We start from the raw sequence: 17,272 nt of genomic DNA, 5'->3' as shown, positions 1-17,272 counted from the left end.
TGTAAGAAATGTGTTAGCAGCTAGAGTGGATGTGAATGTGTTGAGGTGGTTTGGCCATGTTGAGAGAATGGAAAATGGCTGTTTGCTAAAGAAGGTGATGAATGCAAGAGTTGATGGGAGAAGTACAAGAGGAAGCCCAAGGTTTGGGTGGATGGATGGAGTGAAGAAAGCTCTGGGTGATAGGAGGATAGATGTGAGAGAGGCAAGAGAGCGTGCTAGAAATAGGAATGAATGGCGAGCGATTGTGACACGGTTCCGGTAGGCCCTGCAGCTTCCTCCGGTGCCTTGGATGACCGCGGAGGTAGCAGCAGTAGGGGATTCAATGTTATGAAGCTTCATCTGTGGTGGATAACGGGGGAGGGTGGGCTGTGGCACCCCTAGCAGTACCAGCCGAACTCGGTTGAGTCCCTTGTCAGGTTGGGAGGAACGTACAGAGGAGAGTTCCTCTTTTCTGTTTCATTTGTTTGATGTCGGCTAACCCCCAAAATTGGGGAATTGCCTTGGTATATGTATGTACATTTTGAATATACAGTAATACCTCGACATACGAGCATATTGCGTTCCAGGACCAAGCTTTTATGTCAATTTTCTCGTATCAAGTCAATTTTTCCCATATAAAATAAAAATAAAAATTTAATACGTTCCCGCTTTCTTAAAAATACCCAAATCATTTATATAACAATGGATATACATGCTTTTAATTGCTATAATACTTTACATACACTCACAAAATGACATAAATGATTGCTGGACTGTAATCTGCAATAAAATGTGGCTTTATTATGGAGTTCTTACCTTCGAGACAGACTACAGTATTCTGTAGTGGCTACCGGCAGTGTGAGTGCAGTGGAGGGAGGGTAGGAGGAAGGGAAGGACAGAACGGTACGGTACACGTACGGTATTTACACTGTTCCTTACATTACTTATCGTAACACTTAAAATTATCCTAACTGAACTTGGCTTACTGAATTAAAAAAAAAAAAAAAAATCATATATTTTCTACTTTTTTATCCTGTTCTTCACTTGTCTTAGTTTTTTTGCCTCGCTTTCACTTTCACTTGCTGTGCGACTTTTAAAAAATACCTATCCCAAGGAGTTTTTTTTCTAAATATCTATCCAAGAAGTTTTTTTTTTATCTCCCTTTCAAAATGTTGCAGAAATGAGTCGGGCAAGTTTGGTTGAAAAGAACTGAAGCACGACCACTCGACAATTTATCAGGGTGTCTCTTTTAAACGAAACCAGAAATATCCTGCCGCTTAGCCAACACTTCCTTAATCTCTCTTGAAGAAAACAAATTCCTCTGGTTTCACCTCCTCATTACTGAGCTCTTGCAACACCTCTGTACGTTGCATCATCTGGAGCTCAATCAACTCCTCAGTCGTGAGCTCTTCTTGATGCTCCTCAACAAGGTTGTTGACATCTGCCTCATCTACCTCCAGTCCCATGAAATTTCCAAGAGAGACAATCTCTTCCAACACAATGGGTTCGGGGTCAGGCTGCGCATCGAACCCTTCAAAATCCCTTTCTGCTACAGAATTGGGCCACAATTTTTTTCCCAGCTGAACTTAAGGTTCTTTGCATTGCATTACACCCTGTCATGCTTCATCAATTATTTTTAAACAATGCACAATGTTGAAATGGTCCTTCCAAAATTCACGAAGGGTGAGGTTGGTGTTATCTGAGACATCAAAGCATTTTTTGAACAAATACATTGTGCACAGCTTCTTGAAATTTGAAATGACCTGTCTTGATGAACTTGAAGTCATCGAGACTGTCATCTTCAAGACCTGGAGGGTGACCAGGGGCACTATCTAAAATGTTAAGACATTTCAATGGCAGGTTTTTCTCCATCAAATGCTTCGTGACTGCTGAACCAAAGGCCAGATTTACCTATTCTATGAAGAAATGCCTTGTAACCCATGCCTTTGAATTTGCTCGCCACATCACTTGAAGCTTTTCTTTCAAGATCTTGTGACTCTTGAAAGCATGTGGGTTTTCGTAGTGATATAGCAGCAGTGGCTTGATCTTGCAATTACTACTGGCATTAGCACACAAGGCTAGCATCAATCTCTCTTTCATGGGTTTATGCCCTGGCAATTTCTTCTCTTCTGCCGTGATGAATGTCCTCCGTGGCATCATCTTCCTACAAGGGCCAGTTGACTTGTTGGGTGATGTAACCTTCCCTAGCAACAAGCGAGGCAAAGCATTCAACGTTCTCCTCCGTGGCTTTCATATCTAAACTCACAGATTCCCCATGCCTCACAACCAGGTGGTTCCTAGTTTGCTTTTTAAAGTTATCAAACCAGCCATGACTAGCTTTGAACATCTCCACCTACTTAAGAGACATCCAGTCGTATCCTTTGTTAGCAGGCCCAAGTTAGTACCAAGGTGAACATCTGCATGGATACCTGACGAGTACCTAGTTCAGAGCCAAGAGACTTGAACTGGTACAATAAACCATAGAACTGGGGTTACTAATAATGGACTTATGCATAGGTGTACGTTCTTCAGATCCACTTCCACTCCTACCTCTGTAGCTGGGGGACCAGGGCACGGGATTACGGGACTCCACGCTGCTTCGACCTATGCATTGACCCCAGGGGGCCAAACAACTTGTCCCGCCCGGATACCAAGGTAGCTGGGTGGACCAAAACCCTGGTCCTAGAAGGCCGTTCATCTCAAACCTCAATGTCAACACCAGACAACCAGGCCAGCCATGTCCCTTGGGGGCCTGCCATGTCCCTGTGGGACCAAAGCTCGGAGCCTAACGCCAGTGCTACTTGGATACCGGGGTAGCAAGGGACCCAAGCCCAGTCCAAAGTGGGCCAGAGGCTCAAGGCTCCGCCTCTGTGCATCAGGCCTGAAGGACCAAATCACTGGGTTGGTAGCCGTCCACCCGTCATATGAAAAGTGATGATGAAAGAAGCCATTTCCTACAACTGCAGGTGATTGGACTTCCTCAAATTCTTCCTCTACTTCCTCATCTTCATAGTGAACAGAGTCAGCAGACAAAAGAGGATAATATTTTAACCAATAGTGATGTAGAGACTTACAAAAAAGCAGTATGGCTTGGCCAAGCCATTGGTTTGTCTCATTACTTCAATAGAGGCCTAATTCTACTGGAAGGAAATTAAACAGGATTGGTTTTAGTTTTAGGGATTAACATTGATATAACCACTGAGCGTACACAAAAAAGCAATACGAACATTAGATAAGTTTTATAGAAATGAAGGGAAATGATTAATAATAACAATATACAGCCTTAGGCAATTTATTTAGCTATTTAGTAATCAAAATTCAAGAAATCATCTACACAAAGTCTACTGCAATTTCATTTACAATTTGCATATACCTGTATCTCTATTTTATAAGACTTGTCACTGAATGTTAATATGTATAATTACTTGCTTCCATTCTTTAAAAAAAAATTATATGTTCATACAAAATAACTTCATAAGTCTTACCTTTAAGAATCCAACTTGGCAAGCTCTGCTGTGTATGCGCCAATACTTTCCATATCATAAAGGACGAAATAGATCTGCTTCAGTGATGATGACATGACGTTGACAAAATAACTGCAGATTGATTTAATTATGGTTTGTGCTGCTTGCTGTTTTGGGAAACCGGCCCTATAGAAAAAAAAAATTGGTAGTGGATGAGTTAAATTTATTTTACAAGTGTTCAACATTCTATAAAAAGTATTTCACAAAAAGAATGTGCTGGTATGACTTGCGCTTATCCATAAAGAATGCTTGCCAAACCTTAATACTATGGCAGGATTCACCAGAAGCTCTCAATCTGAATATCCATTGTAGATGCAATCAGTGAGAATTGGGTTTATATATTAATGACAAAAAACAACAACATTAGGGATAAGTCAAGCTGTCAGGTTTCAATAACAAATCCTCACCTACTACCAGCCAGCCAAAAAACTAATCAGCCTAAAAAAATGTCCGGGTTTATAAATTAGTAACAAATACTGTACTAACAATATTGGGGATCAGTCAAGTTGTCAGGCGCTCAACAAATCCTCACCTACTACCAGCCACACAAACAACTACACCTTCAACATAACAGCCACATCAACCAGTGTATCTGAACAATACAAATGATAGCCCTAACATATTAAACCACTACAAGAATTGAGAATAAAAACACAAATATATCAACAAATACTATACAGCATTTCCTTATATTTTTTTTCATCACCCCAAACCTTAAATAGCCACTAAGCTCAGTAATTTATACCATGTGTAACATAGGGCATCATAAGAAATGTTGACTTTTTTAAATTTATATGCAGCAGATTTCTATTGCTCAAAATAAACGCTGAAGATATCAAATTGGAGAAATGTGTTTTAGTAAAAGGTAAGGTCAAGTCTTTAAGGAAATACAACAATATTCTATTATCTTCAGGGAACAATAGAATGCATATTATAGGTCGAGATAAGAATGATAAATGTACACACACACAAACAGTACTTTACACTGGGTGATGGTAAAAAATAAATTGTTAGCAAGAGCTCTGATGAGGTGTCCTTTTCCTCTTGCCAGGTAACTAACATTAACTTTCTTGATAACAGCCCTATTCTGGCTGTTCCAGCTTTTATTGAGGCTATATACTACCAATGAAGGTTTGAGTATTTAAGGAGAAAAAAGAACAAATTGGGCGACCACTCGGATATAGGGCCTGTAATCCACTTTTTATGTTAAATCTTCGTGTAATCATCAAATATGCCGATCAGGGCCAACTGCATTACTGATGAGTTATGATGAAACATTCAACAATTAAGATGTTTGAAGAATCTGATAAATATTTTTTTCAGATATTTTTTTTTCTCATCACCTCCATTAATTTCTTTACAGTATATGCTAAATATTCAACCCTTCCTACAACCAAAGTTCCATAGTATTACGGTATATTTTTCTTGGATTGATTGATTGATTATGAGTTATCTGGCATCCTGACATTTAAGGGGACCGTCCGGGTTGGTATTTTGGCATACCAACTTGAAAAATTCAAAAATCGTTTTATTGTCTCTCTGTATAGAGAAACATATCGTACATGCTCTCCAGAAGTTTCAACCCATTATTTTTACAAATAACGAAGATATAGAGGTTTTTAAATGATGACGTCATCCCTACTGTGTCGTCTGCATGACTTAGTTTTGACAAAATCGTCTTTGTGTGTAATTTTGCATATATATAGCGATTTTTCACTTATATTTCGATCTATCGTACGTCTGGCAGAAATGGAAGGCATTTGTAGAGTGTAGATGAACGAAGTCTACTACAATAACAGAAGCCAAAGTTGCCAAAGATGTATAGAAGTTATAATGTATGCCTATGTTTACTTGAAGTTCGTATGTACATTGTGTTTCCACAACGCCTTCGGGAACATTATAGCAAGGCCAATGTTACCTAAGGTTGTAGAAAGAACAAATAGTCAATAATTTTTCCAAACAATGAAAATAGCGGTCTTTAAATGATGACGTCATCCTTATGGCATCGTCTGCCTGACTGAGTTAGACAGGTGCGCAGTTTCTCTCTCTCTCTCTCTCTCTCTCTCTCTCTCTCGAATTATTTACCACTGCCATTTATACAAATACTTTTATCTCTCTCTCTCTCTCTCTCTCTCTCTCTCTCTCTCTCGAATTATTTAAAACTCCCATTTATACAAATACTATAATAACAATGTTCAACTCTCTCTCTCTCTCTCTCTCTCTCTCTCTCATGTTTCGAAATCTCGTACCTCTGGCAGAAATGAAAGACATTGGTAGAGGGTTAGGTGAATGAAAACTACCACCTACGAACACATCACAAAGTCTCCAAAGACATGTAGAAATTATAATGCATGTGTTTATTTACTTGAAGTTTGTATGTTGATTGTGCTTTCACAACGTCCTCTGGAATTTTATAGCAATGCCAATGTTACATAAGGTGATAGAAAGAACAAAAAGTAAGTGGAGAACAAGAAAACAGAAGCCAAAGATGCCAAAGATGTATAGAAGTTATAATGTATGCGTTTGTTTACTTGAAGTTCGTATGTACATTGTGTTTCCACAACGCCCTCGGGAACATTATAGCAAGGCCAATGTTACCTAAGGTTGTAGAAAGAACAAATAGTCAATAATTTTTCCAAACAATGAAAATAGCGGTCTTTAAATGATGACGTCATCCTTATGGCGTCGTCTGCAAGACTGAGTGACAGATGCGTAGTTCTCTCTCTCTCTCTCTCTCTCTCTCTCTCTCTCTCTCTCGAATTATATACCCCTGCTATTTATACAAATACTTGTATTCTCTCTCTCTCTCTCTCTCTCTCTGTACATCCTTTTATTAGATAATAGAATGAATCTCTTTTTTCATTTGTTCGTATATCCTTGCAAAAATTCTTATCTCTCTCTCTCTCTCTCTCTCTCTCTCTCTCTCTATCATCTTATTTTATAATAGGATGAATCTCTTTTTCATTTGTACGTATACCCTTGTAAAAAGTACTTCTCTCTCTCTCTCTCTCTCTCTCTCTCTCTGTACATCCTTTTATTAGATAATAGAATGAATCTCTTTTTCATTTGTTCGTATACCCTTGTAAAATATACTTATCTCTCTCTCTCTCTCTCTCTCTCTCTCTCGAATTATATACCCCTGCTATTTATACAAATACAGTACTTGTATTCTCTCTCTCTCTCTCTCTCTCTCTCTCTCTCTCTCTCTCTCTCTCTCTCTCTCGAATTATATACCCCTGCTATTTATACAAATACTTGTATCTCTCTCTCTCTCTCTCTCTCTCTCTCTCTCTCTCATGTTTCGAAATCTCGTACCTCTGGCAGAAATGAAAGGCATTGGTAGAGGGTAGGTGAATGAAAACTACCACCTACGAACACATCACAAAGTTTCCAAAGACATATAGAAATTATAATGCATGTGTTTATTTACTTGAAGTTCGTATGTTGATTGTGCTTTCACAACGTCCTCTGGAATTTTATAGCAATGCCAATGTTACATAAGGTGATAGAAAGAACAAAAAGTAAGTGGAGAACAAGAAAAAAGAACCAAGAAAGAGGGAAACATGGATAAGAGTACAATGCTGAAACCTGCTAACTAAAACACTGGCAACAATTAGAGATCACTGGCAACTCATAACATAGGAATAGTAAACTGAGGGTTCAAATACCTCCTTTAGGGTGCATTTATGTAGGAATGAACAATAAAAGTTATCATAATAATACTATCTTGATTTCTTTTAGAAAAGAAGCGAAAGCTTGCTGCAAATCTTTGGGAGCTCATAACTCAAAAACATACTTATTCCCACTTAGGTACATTTTTCTCACTTATTTGTTGTTCGATATTAGAGAAAAAGATATCGTTGAAAAGAAGAATAAAAATTTCACAATTCTGTCAGACAAAATTTTGATTTTCGTTTTACATTTTTTTTCACGATTATTTTCCGTCTAGACGAGGAAAAAAAATAAAAATTCATTAAAAAAAAACAGAAAGGAAAATCAAAATTCTGTCTGACAGAATTGTTCGGTTGTTAGAGTAGTTTTTGTGGTATAAGTTTCAATACAATTGGTATTATAGTATTGGGGAAAAATGTACCTAAATATTTTTTTAAAATCATGATTTTTGCTCATAAATCCAAAAGTTTTTGATCAAATGACTTGAAATTTTTATATGATGAAGGTATTATATGTGTCTAAAACATATATAGAAATTGTGTAATTTGGATCATTAGGAAAAAAAATGGCGGACATAGCGGACGGTCCCCTTAAGGTCATTGACCCAGATATTCGTTATAAATAAAGAAATAAATAAATGGTAATTCAATTAAATACAATAAAAGCAAGACTGTCCTTATAGCAGTTAAATAGCTTTCAGAAGACCTGCTTCTGAAATAAATTTAAAAATACCACTAATATGGTACAACATGTCCGAGAATCTTGGCAAGGATGAACCCTCCATCCTCCCATTGAGCCTCAAACAGATATCTATTTCTTTCGATACAATAAGTGGGGTGTTCGATCAACAAATGTCTCATTGCCATGGGTACCAAACATTCATCGTAATTTGGCTGATGTTGCCTAGTCATCAAAAACTCGTGTGACAACCCAGTATGACGAAAGCAGAGACAGCAAAGAGAAGTCTCCCACTTTTGGGGCATCATGTTATACCTCCAGGGAGATGTGACATTTCTTATTTCGCTTATCTTATTTCCATCTCAACTGTCCCAATGCTGTGGCCAATTATTATAAAATAATTTCTTGATGGTAGGTACGAAATCATTACAGGGAATGGAACACCTTCTTGGTAGCAACTTGGATGCAGCATTCTTTGCCAGTAAACCTGCCTTCTCATTCCCAGACACACCTACATGGGCTGAACCCAACAAAATCGAACAGTCATACCTCTCAGTCCAATAATAAAAAGCCATTCTAAAACCTTTAAAACTAAAGGGTCACATGAATCAAAAACTTCTAAAGCTTGAAGGACACTCCTTGCATCACTAAAAATGGTAAAATTGCCCTCAGCCTCTAGCACTATTTCATTAAATAGCAATAGCGGTTAGTATGCCATACAGTTTGGCAGTAAACATGGAAGCTGTTAGAGGAAGTGCCCCTATACAATTAAAACCATTACTATATACTCCAAATCCAACGCAAGCATCTGATTTGGAGCCATCAGTATATATTAAAGTTGCTTCGCAATGTTCTGCAATATGTTCCATCAAAAAGATCTGGCTTCTAAGTCAGTCATATTCTTTTTAACACCAATAAAATAATTATTAAAGATATCTCTGGTAATTTACACGGAGAATTTGATATCATAAATGGAGGCACCTTGCTTCTAATTATATCAAGACTTTTTAGTAACTGTTTCACCCAGAAACCATAGGGTTGAGGAGATTTTGGGTGCAACTCAAAGTATGTTGAGTTCCTTACAAGGCTTGTAGTCTGAAAGGCTAAAGAATTAGGGAGTCTTTGCAACCTAACCCAATACCAAACAATAAAAGACTTTCAATAAAGGTCTAAAGGTAACTCTCCAGCGTCAACAAGGAGGCTTGGGATAGGGGAGGTTCTAAAGCCTCTCAGGGCCAATCTGATACCAGTATGGTGTAGAGAGTCTAAAATCTTTAGTTGACTTTGGGTGGCTGAGGAGTATATTTCACACCCATAACTAATTTTAAAAAAAAAATTAACGACTTGTATAACTTCAAAATAGTTTTGTGGTCTGCCCCACATGATGTATGGGACAAAACCTTTAAAAGATTCAAAGCCTCGAGACACTTTACTTTTAAAGCTTTCAAGTGAGGAACCCATGTAAGCCTACAATCAAATATCAATCCTAAAAATCTAGCCTCACTTATACATTGGATCCGTTGATCATTGGTGTATATATCCGGGTCTGGATGTACTCCCCGAATACGACAGAAATGGAGAGTTGTAGTAATCTCTCAACCACCGACATTCTAGATCCGGTAAATGATATGGAGAGATCATCGACAAATAATGTTAAGAGAATATTTTTGGGAATGATGGGGGATATTCCATTAATGGCTAATGCAAATAGGGTTACACTTAGCACACTACCCTGGGAACTCCTTCTTCCTGTCATTTCCTATCTGAGAGTTTCCCCCACTCTCACTTGAAAAAATCTATGTGAAACGAATTCTTGAATGAACAATGGTAGCTCTCCTTTTAATTCCAATTCATGAATGGTTTTAAGTATACCATATCTCCATGCAGTATCATATGCCTTTTCAAGGTAAAAAAAAGACTTGCATGGTGGTGTTTGGAAACAAATGCTTCACAAATAGAGGATTCCAGTCGTATCAACATATCAGTTGAGTGAATTTTTCTAAATCTAAACTGGATAGGTGATAGAAATACCCTTCTTTTTTTTTAATACCACCAACAGCCTCATTTGTAAATTTAGAATGCAATTCAACGTAAGCCTCAATCTTTACTACCAACTGAAAAGTACAAAACTGCAGATTACTATATTCTCCGGCAGCATCAGTCCGAATTTTATTACAAGAATTCCTGTCTCCATACGTTGTAAGATACCTTTTTGTTTAATATTAGAAGTGATCAAACCAGAGGAACCACACACTGCTATCAAACTGCCACATCACCATTATTATTGGTATTCAATCAGTGGACAGAATATCAAAAGGTAAATGTTGTGTAGGTGAAATGCCAAAGCAAATATACATGAACCAATGACAATACCCAATAAAATTAAGATCTCAATCCAAAAATCTTCACCTACTGCAAAAACACTAAAACATCTCTCACACAAGCACAAAAAAAGGGCAATTCCATTGTACTGCACATAAAATTGAAATTAAAAATATGGTCTTATCAGTAAAACTGGAAATGAAAAATCTTTACTCACTTTCCACTACCAATGGAAGGCAATGCCAATGACTTCAAGTTCCTTGTGTCGGCAAGCACAAGACAGTTCCTGACACAGCGTTCTAACTTTTCAAAAGCATCTGTGTCACCAGTAGTTGGCCCATTGACATGAATAACCCATCGGGCTGGAAGCTTGAAGCCATTGCAAACAGCAACTGTAAAAAATACAATTACATCAGAACATAAAAATTATGCACACACTTATCAAAGAGTTCAGTCATCTGTTATTCCTTCATTCGATCATCCATTCACCTTCCCAAGTGTACTAAGCAATGTAAATACCAATTTAATTCTAACATTATCTGGATTGTCCCTTAGGCACATTGACCCCTCAACTTTTACTTTGAAACCTTACTCCTTGCTAAGGTATACCTTATGCAACCCAGTCAGCCACTTCGAATACACATTAAGCTAATTGAACAATACTGCCAGAGATTAATATAAAGATCAAGACTTGAAAATACAGTATCATAAAGGTAATTGACAACTATAAGAAATGAGATAAAATAGCTCCAAAACTGGATTTGAATATAATCATGTACATAAAGTATTGAGAAAGCAAGTTAATAAAAACAAAAGTTTAGAATTTATTACAATGCAAGTTAATGAATGTATGATCCACAGCCCACAGATGATTTACTGTCGAGATGTATATATTGGATATATACAGCATATTATGCAGTACTCTACCTTTACAAAAGTTTAATATTAGTATCTTACTCTAATTAGTAGTCTGTACATAGCCGCCATCATCACCACCATTCACAATGTCATCACTTTGAAACATTTATCTAATGTAATGTCTCTAGTCAGGTATTGTCTGTATCATTTTACTTCATCATCCTCATTATTACTAGCATACCCATACAATCACAATGGTGGCAATATGTAAGTTGAAAAGGCATAAAAACAATAGGCATATAATGTACATTCCTAAACCTTGTACTAAGATGCCTTCACGCTGCATACCAACAGTATATTCTATAGGTAAGGGTAGTGAGGGAGGCTGCCTTTGGATAGACAACAGAAAATCTAACAGTGAACTTTATCATTACACAGAAAGAGTAATACATACGGTATACATTGCCTTTTATTACATACAACCCCTGGTAACACTATAGTTAGCCCTCGATTTTTGCGAGGGTTAGGTGACAGAGACCACAACAAGGACTGAAAAACAGCCTGATACTGGTGACCTAGAGTCAGTAAACTCATAACTATCCTAATAAACTAACCACTGACCACATGCGATCGACTATCACCCTAAATAAAACACGTAATTCACCGACTGTACTGTAAATTTTATTACAGTATTTACATTTGACAGTCAGTCCTCGTGGTATGTGTATACGATTTATGAATGCAAACTAACACAAGACAAAATATTTTTATAATTTTGAAATCAGCACCACTTTTGACTGGGTCTTGATGCCGCCGCCACCACACAGCCTGTTCAGCATCGACCCGCTTTATTCAAAATCAATTATGTTTGCTATTGTGATCATTGTATCTATTTCTGTGTATTACTTTCGCTGTATTTTTGCTTTATTTCCGTAAATTACAATAACATTAACTATGGCTGATAAGCAGATTGCTAGTGGTAATGCAATGAAGTGCAAGATTAGTGGTGATAATGGTAGTAAAGATCACTGGAAATTAAATTAGCGTTTATCAAGAAACTAGATAGCGATGAGAAGATGGCAAATATTGTGCGTGCATACCAAGTAAATAGTTCAACAATAGGCACAATTTATAAGACGACACTGTTATCCGATGACGACAAATTATCCCAGGTGTCAGCTAATTTGTCTCCCTTCATCATATCTCTGTTACCGCAAGAAAATGGTTTGAAAATGTAATTTACAGTATTTTATTGTTTTCTTTACCAAATATTTACAGTACAATGCACTGTACTACTGTATATATTTGATTGTTTTGGGTAATATAAATGTACATTTGTAAGGTAAATGATTTCATATTCTAAATCAAATTTATTTACTGTTTTGTACTGTATACTTCACCAAGCAGTACATCACCATACTAATTTACAAATGAATATTTTAGTATTGTACACTACAACATCAGAACTGGCCATTTCTGATGTCAAAGTATACAACGTGATTTACAGGTGGATATTTTATCGTTTATTTTATCTAATACAGTAAAATGTACTCTAATATATATTTAATACACTGTGTGTTTTGTATAATGTAGACGATTCCGTCGGTCGTGACAACCCAATACTTTACCGTGAAAAATAGTCTTTTCATATATACAATAAAGTAAACCAATAAAGTATATCAAATTTATCTACTATTTTGTAATGTATACATTACCCAGCAGTATGTTAAAGTAATAACTTATAATAAAATATTACAGTATTGTACACCAATGCATAAGAAAAGGTTTAAAAACATAAGTTACAGTATTTTATTATATTTACAGTACTGTACTATATATAAATATATATATGAGAGAGAGAGAGAGAGAGAGAGAGAGAGAGAGAGAGAGAGAGAGAGAGAGAGAGAGAGAGAGAGAGAGAGAGAGAGAGAGAGCGTGTTGTGCCTCAGCTGATCAGTTGATTACGCTGGTCATGATGAACCAAAACAAAATTGGCGGCCAACACCCTACTCCTATGTTCCAAACAACAGCAATTAAAATAATCCAGTAAACTAACCATCTGCAATTTATTTAACTCTACAAAAAGCATTCATGAAGTAGATAAATATGACAAATTTGGAAATAATTTGTATTTTTCCTTATAATACAAACCTGAAGCTCTTTACTATGGAGGTACATCTCGGCGATAGCAGAAACTATCCGCAAAACTTTTATCGAGGTGTTACTCCCCTCTGTTGGATAGCGGAGGGCAGTGAGAGGTAGACCCACCACCCCACTCACACATGCAGTGGCCAACACAAGCCACTTTTCAATTGCAGGCAGGAGTTCCTGGGGGTAGGTGACCAAGGGCCAGTATGTGTCAAGAGCTTCAGGTTTGTACGGTTAGGAAAAATACAAATTATTTCCAAATCGGTCATTGGTTCTGGCACCAAATAGAAATTTTTCAGCTCTTTGCTACGGAGACTTCCGCTTAGGTGGGTGAAAGTCTAAGACCAACTGGGTGGGCCTTGACCCAGGGTGTGACTCTTATGCTTCGTATGAGCTGTGAAAGAGTACACACCATCACCTTGGTAACTCCTAACGAGAGATAACAGCCTGAGCAATTGTGTGAATGTGACACTTCAAGATTAGACTTCACTTGAAGCTAGGCTTTTTTTACCTGGACATAACCCGACTCCCACCTAACTGGGAGAACAGGGACGTAACAATATAATGCCTATATTAGGATACAGTCAGATACCCACCTACAGTCAGAAGAGGTCAGTTTGCAATGTTCCATGGTTTGCTCAAGTCCCAAGAGAGGGGAGAATGAAAGGTGAAAGGCCAGTCCTTTACCTATCATACTCGACTTACAGCTGGGTAACATCTGCCATCCACCAACTGCTCCTTGTGCTACTAGGGAGCTGAGGTGTTGATCACAATTTATGCATCCACCACAGGACCTATGGCGAATGTGTTGAAGCGGTGAAAGTACACAGACGTTTCAAACGCTCACCTGTAAGACCTGCATCCCATTGAAATTCTCTTGAACAGCAGGGATGTTCTAATGCCCAACATCATGAGCTCTATAACTACGGTCAAGAAAAAGCGAGTCCGCTTGGAGGGCTCATTCGATGACTTTTCTGATCCAGGAAGAGATTGAACTCCTGGTAACCCTCCTCTGGACTTTACCTGTTCTGGGAAAAAAGTCTATTGATCTGTGGTCGAGCTCAAGCAGTTCGTTTAAGGTATTTACACAGCGCGCTTACAGGGCATAATTACAGTTGATCTTTATCATTTGTTACAGTATGGAGACTCTCAATTGGAAGGGCCTAGATCTAGTATCCACTACAGCCAGATTTTGAGTCTTTACATTAAACTAGGGGACAAAGTTGTGTCACTTTGTATGAGGAGAGAGACTTTCGTCGAGGAGGAAATGTCAATTGCATTTAATTTATAAGAAAAGCTTAAGGTTGAATGATAGCCTTTAACCACCAACACTGAACCGAGTTTTTCCTCCCTGAGGTATAACAATAAATCCACTGATGTTGAACTAGTGGGACGGAGTGGAGAGATGCCCCTTCCACGACACCAACCACAGAAGATAGTCCACTTCGTTTGGAAGACATCAATAGATGACTCTCTGAGGTATCAAGCCATTCTCCTCGCAATTTGTTGCAGAAAAACCTCGTGCAGTAAGGAGTTGTAGGATAACTTCCAAGCCCAAAGACGTAGCGAACCTACTTGTCTATGAAAATCTGAACATGTGGTTGTCTGAGTAGCTCAGGAAGTGTAGGGAGTTCCCTGGGTGCCTTTGCAAAGTGGTTTGGAAGATTTGGAAACCCTTCTACATGCTACCACATCAGAGCTATTAAGGTCATAGATAGGTTATGAAATAACCAAACTTTGTTCAGAAGCCTCCTTTTTAGGCAAAAGGGGGGGATGCATAGACGTCTGGGTTGGCCCCCATATGTTGAAAAGCCTTTTGTCATAACGCTTAGGGATCTAGTACTGGGAAGCATTACACCGGTATGAAACAGGCTGAGAAGGTCACCAAGTTGTCTTCCATCCATCTGATTATCTTCACAGCCAGATGGCAGAGGGGGTGAGAAAAGTATGTCCCTCCTTGTATTTGTAAGCCATCACTGTGGTGTTGTCGTTAATCATGAGTCCTGTAAAGAGCTGTTGGTAGAGTTTAAGAGCTAAAATGTTGCTCTCATTCCAGGAGGTTTATGTGGCAGTGTTGCTTGGCTTTGGACCCCCATCCGGAGATAGTAAGGAGCAATAGGAGACACCTCACCCCATTTCTTTTGATGTATCCGTAATGAGCATCCATCTCAGGGGAGGAAAGAGATCTGATCCAGAGTAGGTTGGCATCTGATACCCACCACTGCAAGTCTCTCTACTGCTCTGACCCTATAGGGTTCAGTAGATCCAGAGGGTCTTTGTGCTAAGACCAGAATGTCTTCAGCTGCCACTGGAGAGAGTGAGTGCGGAAACAGCTGTTGGGAATCGGGGCCTCTCAAAGATGCGCAGTGTCCTAGCAGCCTCTGCCAACAATTGTTGGCAATTCGTCTCATCTTCAAAACAGTTCCCCTATTCATTTCAATCTTTCCAATCCTGTTAAAGATAGCAAGACTGCCTAGATAGTGTATATTCATCCCTAAGTATACCAGATTTGCATCGGTTGCAAAGAGGACTTCTCAGACTTACCATGACTGCCCATTCTTGGCAATAAATGAGGAGTCTGTCTTGATGAGGGAGAAGAACTTCCCTCGATTATGCTAGCATCAGCAAGTCTTCTAAGCGATGTCCCCAAGCTACCACTAGGGAAAATCTTCGAGTGAGAATTTACAGTGCTGTGGACAGGCCGAGGAACAGCCCCTTGAACTGGTACATTTTTGCAGTGTATGAGCCTCAAGTACTAATTGGAGGATAGATGAAAGGGGATCTGGAGGTACGCTACTGTCTGACCATCAGGCTACATCTATCTTCCACAAGACTTGTTGAACAAACCCGTTTGAAGCCAAGATGTATGACCAGTCTCCAGCCTCTAGATGCCTTATCTACGAGGGAAGGGTGATTGAAGGAGGCTGGAAATCCGTGACGGGGCTCCTGAAGCACGCTTCTCCAGCAAGCTCCGGATTTTGGTAATAAGGGCCAGTTCCTTCGCATATCCAATCCTGTGGGAAATCGTGTTCACAGGATGAGGTTAGAGGAGGGAGAGAGTGTAAGAACAAGACGTGTTATACTACCTTGAGGACGGAGTCCGACCGAGTTTCAGATCCAGGGGGCATCCAACTCTGCCATACCCAGAAGGGGTCGCCCGCCCACCTCGCTAGGTGGTTGGGTGCATAATACTGTAGTGAACAACACTCGTCTGCACGACCAACCTTGTATATTAACAGTAAAATAAAATACTACCTTACCAAGATAAATTAATTAACTTTTATATAAGAAAATAGATTATTTCTAAGGAAATAGTAGTCCTAGTAGTGTACTATTTCCGACAGACTTGTGACGTCATCACAGTGAAAAAACAGTTGTAAAGTTGAACAGTCGTAAGTCGCATAGGTCGTAAGTCAACGACTACTCATATACATTATCTAAAGTGTATTATATAAACACAAAGTATGTTATGTATGTACATACAGTATGCTAAGTATATAAAATCCAACTTACAACGAAAATGGCTTACGACGTATCGTAAGAATGGATTTCATTTGTAACTTGAAGACCTATCCCTGACTGCTTACAGTGACCTTTAAAATGCCACCTGAACAAGAATATGATTACAGTATCTGGATTTGGTCCATTTTATCCAGAATCCATCAGAAATGGGTCCATTATTGCAAAATTCTACTTTATGTGACAACACAATTTAATCTATTAATAGGTAATATCATATTCTAGTTCTTGTTCACACAAAGTTTGTAAGTACCACTTGTCTTCAGCAATAATAGCATCAAAATACCGCCCACCTGGTCTGCTGTTTGCGTGTTTGTACACTATGAGATGTCATTCAGGTGATAGCTAACTTACCTTAGATGTTGACTAACATTATCATAGATATTGTATATTAGAACCTGAAAATAGCAGTGGATGATTGTCATATTTCCCAATATAGGGAATTATATGAAACAGCCTGAGAGGACACAAAAGTGCATGAGACAGGTTAATTGGAAGATGGGATAAAATGTCTTAATATAGTTTTCTCATGAATAATTCAAAGGCAAGTCATACTGCTTTAAATATCATAA

At 38.4% G+C, this 17,272-nt stretch overlaps 1 protein-coding gene across 1 annotated transcript in view; it reads right to left on the bottom strand.

The window, feature by feature from the left end:
* Positions 1–17,272, bottom strand: part of LOC137621460 (core histone macro-H2A.1-like) — a 69,458-nt gene that overhangs the window by 5,920 nt on the left and 46,266 nt on the right. Inside the window, exons 7-8 of the mRNA XM_068351784.1 lie at positions 10,393–10,567; positions 3,465–3,629 (exon numbers count right to left, since the gene is read on the bottom strand). Of these exons, the coding sequence (XP_068207885.1) occupies positions 3,467–3,629; positions 10,393–10,567 (338 nt within the window). The 3' untranslated portion in view covers positions 3,465–3,466. The remainder of the gene's footprint in view (positions 1–3,464; positions 3,630–10,392; positions 10,568–17,272) is intronic.

Source organism: Palaemon carinicauda, chromosome 28 (genome assembly GCF_036898095.1).
Source record: "Palaemon carinicauda isolate YSFRI2023 chromosome 28, ASM3689809v2, whole genome shotgun sequence".
Taxonomy (NCBI): domain Eukaryota; kingdom Metazoa; phylum Arthropoda; class Malacostraca; order Decapoda; family Palaemonidae; genus Palaemon; species Palaemon carinicauda.
The sequence above is the reverse complement of the archived record's forward strand: the minus strand, read 5'-3'. Positions and strand labels throughout refer to the sequence as shown.